Source organism: Cervus canadensis, chromosome 1, assembly GCF_019320065.1.
Source record: "Cervus canadensis isolate Bull #8, Minnesota chromosome 1, ASM1932006v1, whole genome shotgun sequence".
Classification (NCBI taxonomy): domain Eukaryota; kingdom Metazoa; phylum Chordata; class Mammalia; order Artiodactyla; family Cervidae; genus Cervus; species Cervus canadensis.
This window is the reverse complement of record NC_057386.1, coordinates 40,121,912-40,137,291: the sequence shown is the minus strand read 5'-3', so window position 1 is coordinate 40,137,291 and position 15,380 is coordinate 40,121,912. Positions and strand designations below refer to the sequence as shown.

General features: G+C 50.0%; 1 protein-coding gene across 3 annotated transcripts in view; it reads right to left on the bottom strand.

Annotated features, from left to right (window-relative positions):
* Positions 1 to 573: 573 nt before the first annotated feature.
* Positions 574 to 15,380, bottom strand: part of FAM222B (family with sequence similarity 222 member B) — a 55,936-nt gene continuing 41,129 nt past the window's right edge. For all 3 annotated transcript variants that reach the window (XM_043479525.1, XM_043479539.1, XM_043479532.1), the window contains exons 2-3: positions 11,154 to 11,275; positions 574 to 4,506 (exon numbers count right to left, since the gene is read on the bottom strand). In XM_043479525.1, coding sequence (XP_043335460.1) covers positions 2,897 to 4,506; positions 11,154 to 11,235 — 1,692 coding nt within the window. In that variant the 5' untranslated portion in view covers positions 11,236 to 11,275 and the 3' untranslated portion in view covers positions 574 to 2,896. The remainder of the gene's footprint in view (positions 4,507 to 11,153; positions 11,276 to 15,380) is intronic.

The following is a 15,380-nucleotide window of genomic DNA, read 5'->3' as shown; positions in this document are numbered from 1 at the left end:
ACTCAGCAGAAAGGGGAGACCTAAAGAGCTGTTTTGGATTTTTTTTCCCCCCTGGAGACAAAAAAAAAAAAAATATATCTCCAATCAGTACTCAACCTTTTAAGACTGAAATTGCCAAGAGGGCCACTTTTCATGTTACAGATTATTACACCACTTATTATCACTTGTCAGAGGTCCTCAGAAATGCCAAGATTTTCAAGGGGGAGGGAAGGGACATTCAGTCTAAAGTTGGCTTATTCACAAACCAGATTCCCATTTTTCAATGATTGATTGAAGTGAACACGGCAGTACACTGAACTGGGCCTCCAGTGAAAGGTGGCAAACATACTTAACCATCAAGTCCCACCAAGCCCCCTGCAGCCCTGCCTAGGGGGGAGGGCCAGTCAGCCAGGTGCCCCCTCCAGGGGCTGACTCAGCACACCTGTCCTGGGAAGATGGGTGGGGAGGGCTTCTGACTGGGAGAAATACTCTAGAGGGCCCTCTAAAAATGATAAATTATTTCTAATAAGTATTAAAAACCATTAAGAAAGATCATCTCAAACAAGCAGTAACGAATAGGACAAGATCAAAAGGTGAGTTCTTTTTTTTTTTTACTGGTTTATAATAATCTTAAAAACCCCATCACACCCATAAACCACCACAGGTGAGAGGATGAGGGAGATGGAGAATGAATGCTACAGTATGTGGACGGCAGGAGACCCAGATTATTTTCTAGGGGTAGTGTGGAATGGAGGCGCGGGTGTGGATAGGAGGCCCTGGCATGGACCTTTATTGCTGGTTGGGGGCTGGCTGGCAAGGGGGAAGAGGGGCTCAGGGTGAACTAGGAAACATCTCCCACCAAAGGCGAGGGTAGTGGGGGGCAGGGGGGGTCACAGTACATTTTCCATGCAGACTAGGGGTGGGAGTGAGAGCTTCAGATGCACCCCTACACAGGAAGAGATGGGTTTGAGGTTTGATTTTTAAGCTCCCAAGTTGGTGTCTGGTCCAATTTCCTAAAATGGCAGCTCACCTTTTGGGGAGAGAGGCATTGGAAAAAAATTAGAGCAGAAGTATCTGGTTTGGAGATCAAGCAGGGGATAAGCTGAGACAGTGGTGTCCTTTCAGAGAATTTAACTCAAGAGAAGCGAGAACTGGAACGGGCCCCTGGGTGAGATGGTGGCCAACACACTGGGAGAAGGCATCGCACCAGAGGCTGCTGGTGCTCCTGGGGGCTCAGGAAAGGGAGGTACCAGTGTCTACAGACGGCAGCAAAGCAATGGGGACAATAAGTTAGGGCTCCATGTTGCTATCATTTGGCATAACACAATCAGGCATTCTTTTTCCTTGTTTTTTCTCTTTTTAAATATAAGGCAACTTGCCAACAAGTAATTTAAAAACTGGTCTTCAGTCACATTGCTTCAGATCACTAGAGAATTTCTGGCTAAAGAACAGTGGATAGTATAGTAAACAAAACCAAGAATCTTAAATAACATCAGCTCACATTCCCCAGAGACAAGAGGAAAGGGTAGGGCTTATTTGGTTTAAAGGAAAAAAAGAAAAAAACAACAGCCCAACTATGTGTCTTTAACAGAAGGGTGCAAAACATTACAACAAAACAATCTAAGTTACAGAAAAGTTTAAAATTTCTAGCCAACTGTCGCCGGGGGACAGACACTCGAGCATGGAGTGGGTGAGGGCGGATGAGGGCGGGCGAGGGGCAGGAGGGGCTGTTTCCAATAGGGGCCCATCTCCAGCTGTTAGAACCATGCTCATTTGGTAAAGGAGAATTCAAAGAGCTTAAGGCTTTGTGTTTTTCTTTCTTCATTAAACAGGGGCTGCGAAAGGTGACTAGACAGTGAATGCACCTGTGGGGCCGCTCACACACATTGCTACTCAAACCCACGCTACATTCATACAGAAACAGGACGCTTAAAACTTACAGTGTAGAGCAATATTCTTAGCCAGTGTAGAGAACCAAATGCAGTTTAACTTTTTTTTTTTTCAGTGTTTTTAATTCCAAACTCCAATGTGATCATCCCACACCTACTACCTAATTCCTCAAGTAAGACTGGCTTTTTGTTTGTTCTGTTTGTGAGGGGGGAGTGGGGCGTGAGGGCAGCAGGTGACTCAGGAGAGAAACAGTGAGGAAGGTCTTGGATATGCCAGACGGTCCTGGCATTTCTCTACTGATGGAAAGGGAATTAGGAACCAAGGTATCAATACAAAGGCAGGTTCCGCACCCCCCTGCCATGTCTCAAGGCCACAGCCACATGCTTGCAGGATGCCCTTGAGGAGTGTGGCAAGGACAAGTGCAGTGGCTCTGGGTTCAATGCAGGTGTAAAACAAAGCCTTGAGGAATGGGGAAGGGCTGGGAGGAGATGCAGACCGGGTCAGTTTTGATTTGAGGTCTTTGAGTAAGTAAGAAAGCGGCTCCCAGAGCACTTGGGAAGTCTGGCTTCTTAGTCCCAGCAAGAGACAGACAGACAGGAAGACGCCTAGCTCAGGCGGCTGGATGCTGACTACTACCTCGCCTACGGGACCCTTCCCTTAGCCCCTACCTCAGTCCTAAGGGCAACAGTGAGAGGTGCAGGTAAAGATGAAGAGGCTGGTGGGAAATGGTCGGGGCGGAGAGGGGGCAGGGACTGGACTGATAAGCAGGCAATGGAGAGTCAAGCCGGGAGTTGAGATTAGGTCCCAACATAAACCCAAAAGCTGCTGGGGCTGGTACAGGGCAAGATGAGGGCGAAGAGGACCCCCCCTCTGTCCTCAATTAGATCCCACTCAATTCCCTTTCTTAGACATCTAAGAATGATCACGTTGGAGCAGTGAAACTTTGAAACTATCCATTACTCAAAAGTAAGACTAAACCTAGGAGGGTGATGTATGACGTGGGATTTGTGGGGGGCACCAGGGCTCCCTATCTGTACCCTGGGTGCTGAATATGAAGACTTCGACTATCTGTGGGGTCAGGGGCTCGGTTGCCAGGGGCTCGGTGGGCCTTGCTCAGCATGGCCAGGCTCTGTTCTCGGAAGCAGGCCTGCTGGAAATCCCCACTTAGGTAATCCACCGTTTGTATCAAGCTGTTCTGGCTTGCCACCGGACCGCCCCCGGTCCCTGCCCGGAAGTGCGCCCCAGCAGCCACCGCCGCACAGTCGAGGGGTGCGCCCGCGGGCTGCCCAGCGTGGAACGGCCCGGCGAGGTCCTGAGACCCCGAGCTGTCGCTATTGGGAGTGGGCAGAATGTTGTTCCACAGGGGTTGGAAGTAGTGACCATTGGGGTAGGCCAGTGGGGCGGCCAGGCCGTTGACGGGTGGGGATGGGGTTGGCTTCTCCAGGGGTGGCTTCAGATGGAAAGACTGTGCCAGGCAGAGTTCCTGCGGGTAGGCAGGGGCCTTGCCCACCAAGCCAGGCCCTGCCAACTCGCGTCCTGCCGTATGCTTGCCTGTCAGGCCAGGGGCCGGCGTCCCACCGGCCTCACTGCACATCTGCTGCAGGTGGGCCAGCTGGTGCTGGTTCCAGGCGACTGGCTTGAGGTCGCTAGGGTAGCCAGCGGGGGCGCGCGCGAGGCCCGCGGGCAGGTTGACGGGGCCCGCAGCGGGCAGCGCGGCGCTGGCCGCGTGGGTGTGCTCCATGGGATTGACCACACATGAAGGCATTGGTGTGGGGACGCTGTGGGTCGACACCCGAGTGCTTGCATTGATGAGCAGGCTGCGGCTAATGGGGCTGGGGTTGGCGATCTGGCCCTCACACACTGAGGTAGTGCTGACGCCCGCCCGCGTCTGGCAAAACTGGTTGATCTGGTGCACGATGCTGCTCAGGTCCGGGGGCTGGCTGTGCTGCAGGGTGGCCGCCATGGAAAGGGGGATAGTTGAGGTAGACACGGTCACATTCGGGGGGGCATCTGAGTCTGGCATCTTCCGGCCTCCATGCAGCAAGGGAGTGGGGGGGTGCTGGAGACCCTGGTGAGACAGGGCCTGAGGGTGGACCAAGCCCTGGGTCTGGGCCATGGGCTGAGGGTGCCCCAGGCCCTGAGGCTGTTGGAGGCTCTGGGGGTGGGACAGCGCCTGGGGTGGCGGGATACCCTGAGGGTGCTGCAGCGTCTGGGGAGGGGCATGGGCCAGGGTCTGTGCGTGCTGCAGGGCCTGCTGGCGGGCCAGAGCCTGGGCCTGGGGGTGGGCTAAAGTGCTGGGTGCCACAGTGGCATAGGGCGCCACTGGGGGGTTCATGATGGCCTCGGGGAGCAACCGGGCTCGGGTGCCGTCAAAGTCCTTGAGTACGCTTTTGGCTGGCACTTTGACAATGGCCAGCAGGCCTGCCCTGGTGGCGGCCTGAGTCGGGTAGGGGCTGTAGCGCTGGGCCGATGTGTCCAGGCCGTTCACAGTACGACGAACGTGTTTCCGCTGGGGAACCTTCACACTGTTGGGGAAGATTTTTATAGTCAGTGGGTTGTTTGCGACCTTCTTAGCATACGCGTCCAATTCGGCTGGGGTGGGGTAGTGAGCAGTTCTCATTTTCTGTGTAGTGTCCCCTAGAGAGAGAGAAGGGGAAGGAGAGCAGAGAAGGAGAGGGAGCTCGTCAGTGCCAAGCCAACCAGCCCTCCTAGACTTCCCGCCTGCAGCCTGGGGGGCAGGGCGCACGGGGTGTCAGGCTGAGTCTCCAGTTCGGAGCCAGCCTCAGCCCCCCACAAAAACAAGCCCGGCTAACATGCAGTGGGCACGTCTCATGGGCCGGGGCTCGTGCTGAGTGCCAGGCTGTCTCCATGAATCCCTGCTACTGTGTTCGGAGGCAGGTACTATCACGATGGTCCCACTTCACAAATGAGGTCACTAAAGATCAGAAAAGCAGGGCAACTTTCCAAAGTCTCCCAACGTAGAGAGCCGGAACTGGGCCAATTCTCACGCGGAAGTCTATCCAAGTTCCTACCAGCCCCTGCTGGCCTGGGGTTTGGAGGTTCTGAGCAGGGCTGCTTGTCAGGGCCGCTCAGTCCCTGCCCGGTGACACCCTGGGGAACAGGGCCCCAGAAGGGCTCCCTCCGGTCTGCGGTGGCCAGTGAGGCGTCAGCTCTCCGGGCAGTGGCAGCTGGGGCACTGCCCGCGGGGTGAGCATCCTGGCACAGCAGACAGGATGCTTCTTTTTTCAGGGGCAGAGCAGCGAGCTGCCAACATCCCTCCCCCACCCCCATGTCACAAGTTCACTTTTGTTTACAGCTTACTCTCAGCCTGACTGGGTGAAGATCAAAAGGCTTTATTTATTTCCTCGTGGGGGGTGACAATAATGACAGGACTGCAGGGAGGGAACTGAGGAGAAAGGATTCAGAGCATCTTTAAGTTCTGAGAGCCAAAAATAGTCTGTATTCGGCCCCTGTCAGCTGTCACTTTCCGAAATGAAAGAGGAAAAAACCTGCCCTCCTTTGGAGACTGCGGAAACACCGCTCAATGGGCCTCATTAATGCTAACAGTCTCTTTGTTCCCGTCTCCAGTCGCCTCCCATCAGGGGGCTCCAGCGGATGTCGTGCTTGCAGTCAAAAAGGAAAAGGTTCTGAGAACAAGAGCTCTTTAAGCTTGCCAGGCTCCTGGCAAGGGGTCTCAGCTCCATTTTCCCTCTCTCCGAGGGAGGGTCTCTCCTGAGTATACACAGAAGGTGCTTAATAAAGGCTTGCTGAGTAAGTACACAGACTCCCCGAAGCAGAAAAAAAAAAACGAGGGGTGCGCTTGGCTGGGAGCCGGGGTTCAGCTAGCAGACTCCCTCCCTACTTCCTCCCGGTGCTGGAGGCCGCCAGGGCAGACCAAGCACTAAGCTGACCAAATGCCTGGCTGTGGCCTCAGCTGGCTTGGCCCAAAGGAGACCCCATTCAAAGTCACGTCCCTGGGCATCACGGAACAGAAGTCGTCTAGTGAGTGCTGGCAGGGAGGGGCACAGCTGCCCGCATTGGGTGGCACTGCTGGTTGGCTGGCAGCAACTGCTTAGAAACTGCTGCTCTCCTTAGAAGCAAGAAAAGAAAGCTCCAGTTCAGGAGGGGCAGAAAGATCCGGACTCACGCTCAGAGAGGCAGGACTCAGCAAAAAAGGGTACAGAAAGGAAAAGGTTCGTGTTTTCAAACGCTGGCACAGTGCCTTGAACTTGGTAGGCATTCTAACGTATTCAAGGCTCTACTTTATTTACTGAGTGCTAAATACCTGCTCCATCCGTAATCGCTGTGTTTGTAAGATGACTGATCTGCAGAAGGCCTTAGGAGGAGGAAGGTGACCGTGACAATTGAAGGTAGGAAGCAGAAGGAGGCAGGGAGGCCTGGAAGTCTCCCACCCACTAGGCAGCAATAGATGGCAAGCAGGGTCAAAGCCTGGAGAACAGAGTTCTGCTGCTGCTTGTAAGCCTCTGACCCTTAATGGGCTTCAGGCTCCATAAAGTGGGGGTCATTTTCTGACCTGTCTTACATTCTCTTGCACAGAGGACACCAAAAAAGTCTGCAATCACTGAAGAATGTCCCTAAACTCAAGGCACCAGAGCTCCATGAGAAGCTGCCCTGGTCAGCCACTGCGCTTTCATGTGCCTAATGAGAAGTGTGTGACACTCCTGGCTTGGTGCCTTCCTTACCCGGAGCGGACCTGCAGAGTAAGTACCTGGAAATATACTGTCTGGCTGAACAGCTGGGATTCAGCTGAATAGGAGGAGTCTGAAGCTGCTGCGTTTCCATTCAGACAGGAAGTGAAGGTCTGCCCCTCCATGTACGAAGAGTCTTGCTCCATGTTAACAAGCTTCTCTCCCTGAAGGCCAACTGAGAGAGGCTGGGACAGTGGCTTGCTGAATAACAGAGCTCCTTTGCTCCAAGTCAATACCAACTCTCAAGCTAGTTTTTCCCAGCAGAGGCACAACGTGTGCTGGCCTCAATCAGAAGTACAGGACGGGACACTACACCGACTAGTTCCCTCTGTCCTGGCTCCACTGATGTTGATAATGGTGATGAGGTGAGGGCAGGGAGGCTGAACACAGGCTACAGCACGTTAAGGAAGACTCTCAAGGATGACAGATGAGCATACTAGACAAGAAAGAGGTCACATTCTGGGGCTCTGACACCACCCACTTCACATACCAGACTTCAGCCCAACCCTTCCGAGTTTTCCTCAGTATCATCTCCGTCCCCACACAGGCACCCTGGAGCCTCTCTTTCTTCTGCATCATTTCCTCTAAGTGCACAGCTGACAGACACTACAGCTTTGCAAGCAACTTCTTTAACTATCTGGTACCAACGGTGTCGTTAATCGAGACATAAAGCAGTGGAGAACAGAGACTCTATGGTTAGAAAAAAAGAGACTGGATTCAAGCACTGGCTTTATTATCTGACGACTCAGAGTGTCGCTCAGTCATTCCTCATTTATAAACAGCAATGATACCTGCTGTCCTACCTCACAGAATTACTAAGATCAAGAGATCCGATGAACAGGAAATGCTCTGTGAACAGGACCTGTAACTGTCAATGGTAATCATTCAAGGATAGCAGGTTTCGCTGAGTCTACCCACAGATGGGACAAAGTAACCTCACCGGGACCTCCCCGTTTATCTTTCTGTTTTGAAGATCAGAAGACATTAGTGGCTTATGTAGCAGGAACCTCTAACCTGTGGAGACACACAGGTGTGTCTCTGTGCATCAAATACAGGCTTTGGAGTCTGACCCAAGAGTGAATTCTAGCCTCGTCACTGATTAGTAATGTGACACTGACAAGTGACAAACACTCTCATGCTTAAAAGAAAGATAAGTGAGTCTCCCATATGGAATTATTGAAGAGTGAATGGGAATGTGCATAAAAATAGGCAAGAGAGTGCCTGGCATATGGTAAGCACTCAACAAATGTTAGCTAATATTTCTGATGTTTCTCTTAGTTTATCCAGTCATCGGGCCAATTTGCCATTTCCAGATCTTTCCACTAGGGGGCAGATAAGCATACGAGAGTACAGTAAAAGATTAATTTTGATTATTTGTCCTAGGTCCCAAGACTCTACAGTGAAAGAGGTCACAGTCGCTGTCTGAAAGACAATCTGAAGACCAGGGACCTTTGGTCATTTCAACCACTCTACCCAGAAATCTTTATCAAGCCACCCTATCTATACACCTGACTGTAAACTGGAGAAACAGGAGCAGAGGCTTGGGGTTAATGAAGGAAAAAAATGTTCAAAAGCAACAGTTTGTGGGGAACTGGGAGAAGATGGCTTAGAGGAAAACAAATTTTTCAAGTACAAAGCTCCATTTCAAGTACAAAGCTCCAAAATGGCAGAGATCTCCCGAACCATGTGACATAGAATAACAATCCAGGAAAGTTCTGGGAGGGCAGCCACTGACCACAATTGTGGTCTTCTAGCCTGTGCAGGACCCACCCAAAGGCAAGATGTCCCTTAATCCAGCCTGCACTAAGGCAAGTCATACTATGGTGGGAAAATACATCACACCCTCCTATACATGTAGAAGAGGATGGGGAGAAGAGAAAACACTGAGGTCTGAAGGGACTGATATTATGATTCTGTACATACGGCAGCTCAAGCCAGCGGACGACTGATCAGCCGGGTGACTGACAGTGCTGGGCCAAGAAGCCACATATCCCCTCTCCTGAGCCCTGACCCATCTCCCCTGCCTTAAGCTGACTATTCCAATATAAAATATACTAAGCTATTAAGGCTGATGCTGGGAAAGATTGAGGGCAGAAGACGAGGGCATCAGAGGATAAGATGGCTGGATGGCATCACCAATATAATGAACATAACTTGGGCAAACTCTCAAGAGATGGTGAGGGACAGGGAGGCCTGGCATGCTGCAGTCTATAGGGTCGGAAAGAGTCGAACACGACTGGATGACTGAACAACAACAAAGCTATAAATATCTGTACCCCATGGAGTTTCCTAGGTAGCACTAGTGGTAAAGAACCTGCCTGCCAATGCAGGACACATAAGAGACATGAGTTTGATCCCTGGGTTGGGAAGATCCCCTGGAGGAGGGCATGGCAACCCACTTCAGTATTCTTGCCTGGAGAATCACCATGGACAGAGGAATCTGGCGGGCTACAGTCCATGGGGTCACAAAAAGACATGATTGAAGCAACTCAGCATGCACACACTCCATGCCCACCTCACCAGATACTGAGTTCTGTGTTCTGAGCAACTTTTAAGACCCTCCTTAGGATGGGAGCAGGGAAAGGCTGAATAGCAGCCACAGATCCTGACAGCTGGTAGACTTGGGCTCTCGGCAGCGCCTTAGCTTCTGGTTTGTGAAGCAGACAGTTTATACTCTGTCCCACCTTAATGGTAAATGCTTAATGCTAAGAACTGTAAATCACAGAAGAGGATTGTTTTTTGTTTCTCCTAATACATCTTGGGAGAGCAAAGAAGCAAGCAAGTGAGCTTAAAAGCACCACTGGGTTTTCTTCTCTGCAAACGTTTAGGTGTAGTTAAGGAGAGTCACAAGAGAGTTGAAGCGATTCAAATACATTGTCCCCCAAATGAATAGGTAAGCCTGAAACCAGAGAAAAAGGACACCTCAATTCTTGAATACAGATTTGGGACAGAGCTTTCTGCAGAGGTGACTTGGGGGCTGCTCTGTGGAGAAGGGAGTGAAGATCCAACGTCAGCAGCTAAGATAAAGCTGCCAATTTGCCTTTCCTCCTAGATGGTTCAGCCCTTGATGGTAAATCTCTGGGCGAAGCTGTCAGAGTGTGTTAAGGACCTAGAAGAAAGACAGTGAGCTGCTCTCTGCCATCTTACTACATCCTTCTGAGTACACCCCCCCAGCTCTGTGCCTGGAAGCCTGCACCCAGCCACAGCACGTGAGCATGTGGCTCTGGGCGGCCAGAGAGCCCAGACAATGCCCGCACCTGACCAGCACGCATGGGAGAGAGACAGCCTGGGCAGGAGCTGGGACAGCGAGCTTGCCGACTGCGTCAGGCAGCTGCAGAAGGAAGACTGACACTCTCAGCTCTGTTGTTACAGGAGCTGCATTCACGGGCCAAATTCTAGATCTGGCCAGGCTCTGAGTCTTACTCTCCCTCAAAGAAAGTAAGTCAAGAGGCCAGACCGTTTTTAACTTCTGCAGATAATCTCATGGAGCAGGAAGCAGCAGACGACAGCCTGAAAGCCAGCGCCAGGCTGCTGCGCTTCCGCAGAGGGCTGTGCCGGAGCACAGCCGCACCCGTCTGTTCACACGCTGCCACGTCTGCCGGTGCCCCGAGAGCGCAGAGGTGAGAACGCGCAAGAGACCACGTGGTGTGGTCCATTCGACCCCTGTCAGGAAAAGCTTGCCAACCTCGGCCATAAAGGAGTCAGGTAACCTGCTGAGGCTCTTTTTCTGTGAAAGGGTAAGCTGAGATGCTTCGTTGCTCTTCCCTTTTTGCTCTGAAAGGAAACTCTATTCCAAATTTAGGGCCATCTTTACACTCGAAGACGCCGTGTATGGTGATAAGCCAGGAATAGAATCTTCCTTGCACATTCACGTAGTACAGGGATAGAAGGTAGGAATCTGGGAAAACACAAAGTCTGAAGCCCCAGTGCCAGCCAATGTAATACAGGAAGCTAGCAGTTCTCCAAAATCCCGTCTTGGGGGAAGAATATTAACAGGAACACGCCCAGAGAGGCTGAGAAAGCTAGATAGTTCCATGTCCCTTCTGGAGGCGAGAGTTTGTTTGCTGTGAGCTGCGGGCACTGGCTCAGAATGTAGACAGCAAGGCCAAGGGGGAACAGTCTGTCTCCGTGGCAGAGGGCACTCAGAGAGCTCCAAACAACACAACAGTGTAAACAGTTTGTTTCAGGGATACAGTAAGTAATCTGGACTGTGCATTTTCATTCCATTCCTCCCAGGGTTCAAACTGAAACACTTCTTTGAAGGGTGATATATACATATATGATATATGTAACACTGGGCTGTAAAACACCATATAGCCCTACTGCTCAACAGACATCTATCAGCAACAATTAAAATTAAGATGACACACACTGGGGAATCTAGTATTTAAGAGGCCTCTGATCAGAGAAGCGTCTTGCATTGCCGACAAGTTCTGCAGCTGCTTTCTTGCTGTCTGTGCTGAAGAATATCTTGGAGGTAGCAAAGTCAGGGTACCCCAAAGTTGTCTCTGGGAGAACCCGAATGGAGGGGAAAAATAAAGGACCGCATGCTTCCCTGGGATCCAGATTACTTACATTTCTGAAGTCCAGTGTTCATCTGCGTGTGAGAAAGAAGCTGAAAGGACAGGTCACCTGGCCCTGGTAGACAGGCTAGCATGGCAGACCGGCATCAACACAACATGAGGCAGTCACTCACACTGCAATGACAAAAAAAAACAAGGTCATGGAACACAAAGCAACTCACTCAAGGAAGATACCAGGGACATCGGATATCAGCAGCAGAGGCCCAAGTTTAGATAGATAAGCAATTTAATTAGCAGCATGTAGGACGAAAATTTATCTATGTCTTTATCTGTAGAAACAATTTGCTCTCTACTATTGCTATGGCTCAAATATTTCAGTCAGCGCAGATGCCTGGGTGGGGAAAATAAAAACTAGAAAATACCGATCCACACAAACGACTGAAGGTCTTTATGTTCACAAGCTACGGATGCACTCGCTTGGCGCCTGCATTTCCCATAGGCTGCCTCTCCTTATGGCTTTTGGGTAAGCCCACGTGGCAGCCACATAAATGGTATGCTGGCTCTCCTCCATGCCCCAGCCAAGGCAGGCAAAGAAAGGCTAGCGCACAGTCCAACTGAGGTGAAGGAAAAGACGATTTCTCCCTAAAAACAGAACAGCATTCCTGAAAACAGCTCATCCTCATGGGGCCTGGCTCTGTCTATTCACAGCTCTGGCGGGGGGCCGCGGCAGCCAGACACTTCCAGAGACAGTACAGTATATGAGATGCAAAGACACCCAAAGTCCAACTAGGGTCCTAGTAATCTGAGTTTACTTTTTTTTTTTTGGCCATACCTCTCAGCTTGCAGGATCTTAAGTTTGCCAACCAGGGACTGAATTTGGGCCCTCAGCAGTGAAAGGGCAGAGTCCTGACCACTGGACCACCAGGGAATTCGCCTGAACTTACTTTTAAAAAGGAGGAGGAGTAAGAGCATCCTAGGAGACAAGACTGACTACTATTAAAGCAAATTCTGTCTTCAAGTTTCTGGGGATTCACCTTCCTATGGCCTTTCACACAAATAGATCTCCAGACCCACCCCTCCCCGCCAAAAAAGGGAAAAAAAAAAACCTGCTTTGCTCCCAGGGTAAATCAAGGAAGTGGTAGGCTGCCAGCAGCCCTCTTTGGGCAGGTGATTCTGATGTTTTAACAAGATGGCATGGTTTTATCAGGGAAGTCTTCCAACAAGACACACACAGCCCAAGCAAACACTGATGTAGCTTTCTGGAGGGAAGGAAGCTTTGTCAACAATTCAAGCTCCCCACGTACCAAGAACCACGCTTCTCTCCCATCCAAGTACTAACCAGGCCTGACTCTGCTTAACTTCAAGATCAGGCGCGTTCAGGGTGGTTCAGGGTGGTATAGTCGTGGAGTACGTGTTTCCCAAACAATTGTAATATACTAAATCATACTGAATTCCTTTCCCACACTGCAAACCCCAGAAATCAGGGTGGCTTGGTATTAAGGCTTTCAGATCACAACAAAAGAGGACCGGTGTGGGCTCGGGGGTGGGGAGGGGTGAAGGGGAAGCTCAAATGTTAAACAAAGACCACAAAACCTCTTTCTTTCCCTTAAAGGGTCCTCTCAGGTATGTGAAAACTACCTTGTCATGATGAGTATCAGAGAGCTCCAGCTTGCAAGGCCAGGTAGCTGAAAAGATACCTTGTGAAAGAGGCTGCTCAGACTGTGTCTAAGATAGCAACTGCAGAAAGAACTGAAGAGTGAAAGCCTCAATGAGAACAGAGCTGCCCTGGAGTTCGGGCACAGATTCGGTCTTTTCAGGTCTCTGGTGGGTGGGATGACAGAATGAACAGTGTGTCAACTGCAGTGCCTTGAGAAATAAAAAGTCTTCTGTTAGGGTCAAACGACTGAGGTACTGCTTATAACCCTTCCCTTGTGAACGCTGATCTCTGTTTAATAACCTCTCCCCTATGGTTCTAATACAGCTGAGGGCAAACTCCGAGGAAAGGAAGAGAATTAACAAATACTGGAGCCTAGGATCGTGCAAAGGGCTGTATGAGGGGCTTTAGTGGTGTTTTCTTTCTGAGGTCTCCCAACCATTCTTGGAGGTTGGCAATAATTTCACTTGTCTCATAATCTCTAGCCTGGATTACGACAACAGCCTTCCAAATGACCTCTCTGTTCCACCCCTGTTCCTATCACCCAATCTGTTCTCCACACGGCAATCAGAGTAATTTATTTTTTTAATTGGAAACTATATCAGCTCAAAAATCTCCAACAACTTCCCTTCTCACTTAGAATAAAATACAAAATCCTAACGTGGCCCACAAGGCCTTCTCTGATCTGTTACTATTATGTATCTGACCTCATCTTCTAACCTCCCCTGACCCTTTTGCCAACTCTACTTCCAGCCACAGTGGTCTCCTTGGAGCTCTTCCAACGAGCCAAGCACACTCCCACATCCAGGCCTTGAACTTCACCTGGAAAGCCAAGAGACTGATGAGGGAGGTACAAAAAACACATTCATTCAGCTGTTTTGCAGATACACTCTCTCTCTGTACTTTTTAGAAGGAACCAATCTACGAATGATCACTGTAATCTCTGATACACCTAGCAAATCCTGATGCCTGCAACCACGAGACAAGTGGGGGTTGTGGATACTAAAGAGCTGACCATAACATACTGCCCTTCAAGCCACAACTCTGGATTTCAACAGGAAGAACAGGAGAGAATTAAGCCAGCTGAACTGTGGCAAAAGGCATTAGTGATTTACTGACAGCAAACAAAGGAACAAAAATAAGAGGTGAATTCTGCAAAGACTCCACAAGTCAGTTTTTAGTCTGAGCAGGAAGCAGTCCCAGAGTTTGGGACCTTTGATGATTATGTTTCCAACCAGAACCACCCAGCAAGTCTAGCTCCTGAGCCCTTACCGGCATTATCTGGGCTGCCAAGAGCACAGCCCCTCGTCTGTGCACACTTCCTTTCAGAGCTCAGGGACCTGCCATCCTTTCCAAAAGACTGCCTCTTAAACTAAGGAAATCTTCAAGCCCCCTGAGCAGTTTTACTGAAGTCAGGAAACAATTTCTGCCAGGGCAGGGAAGACAAACGTGGCAAGGTCACGAAGGTTGGGAGGAAATAGGAAGGAAGCAACTTGCTTCCACAAGCCATTCTAGAAAGCAGGGATGCATTGTACAAAGCACTTCTCTGGAGGCTTGGCAGCTGAGTACAAGCCTTTTATTTAAAAACTTCAAACCACCCACACATTTTGATTACCATCTGGCTTTTTAAAGAATGTATGTTCCAATATAAGTTACAGCTGATAACTTCCACAAGCACAATTAGACCCAGAAATTAACATTACCTCTACCTTCTCTGAAAGGGCCTCAAAATTCAAATCCTGACTTCTGAACAGCATCAAGTAGCAACCTGGTGCTCAGGCCAAATGAGCTGCAGACATCACAGAGAAAGAAAAAAGATCTCCTTGGCAGAGCCTCTCTGCGCGCTCTCAGCCAGCTCTCCTACCACCAGCTGGCCTGCTCCCTAAGCAGGGGGATGGCAGTGTCACAGTGAGCACAGAACTATGGTGTTCAGACCCTCCTGGGGCATTTGCACAAGTGCTGCCTTTTCCCAGACTACCTCTAATTAAGGAACAAAACTCTGACCCCACTGGGAAAATTCAAAAGGACTTTAACACGTGCCCCCCACACCTCCCCCGCCTCACCGAGGTTAACAGAGGTTTTATTAGAGTTGTGAGGTCACACTCTCTGCTTTCCTGGGTAGCATCTGATAAAGGGCCATCTCTGCTTTAGGACAGGTTTGTGCCGGTAGGAAAACCTCAGCTGTTTGTACTGTTTGTCCCTGTTTATGCTTAACGACCACTGAAGGGTAGAAGACAAGGAAAAGAAAGACTCCTCTTCATGTTTGTTTGTTTTTTTTCCTTTTTTTTTTTAGTAGAAAAAGGAGGGGAGAAAATGCTAGTAAAGGGTTTTTTACTTGGGAGTCGGGGGTGAAGTGATGGGAGAGTCCCAGCAGAGTCTCCCACCCACAGCCTTGTGCCTTCCAGTACCCTTATTTCCAAGACTCTCTCCTGCTTTCCCTCTCTTTCTCTGCCTTCAACCCCACTTTCAAAAAGAATTACCACCTCCCCAAAAGTAAAGGTTGACAAACCCAATTTCTGATTCATGCTGTGGTTCAAAATTTTAAATCTGCTATTTATGGCTTTTAATTAAAAAATGAAATTGAGAGCAATGCCATCTCTGAAATCCCATGTAAAAAAAGAAAAT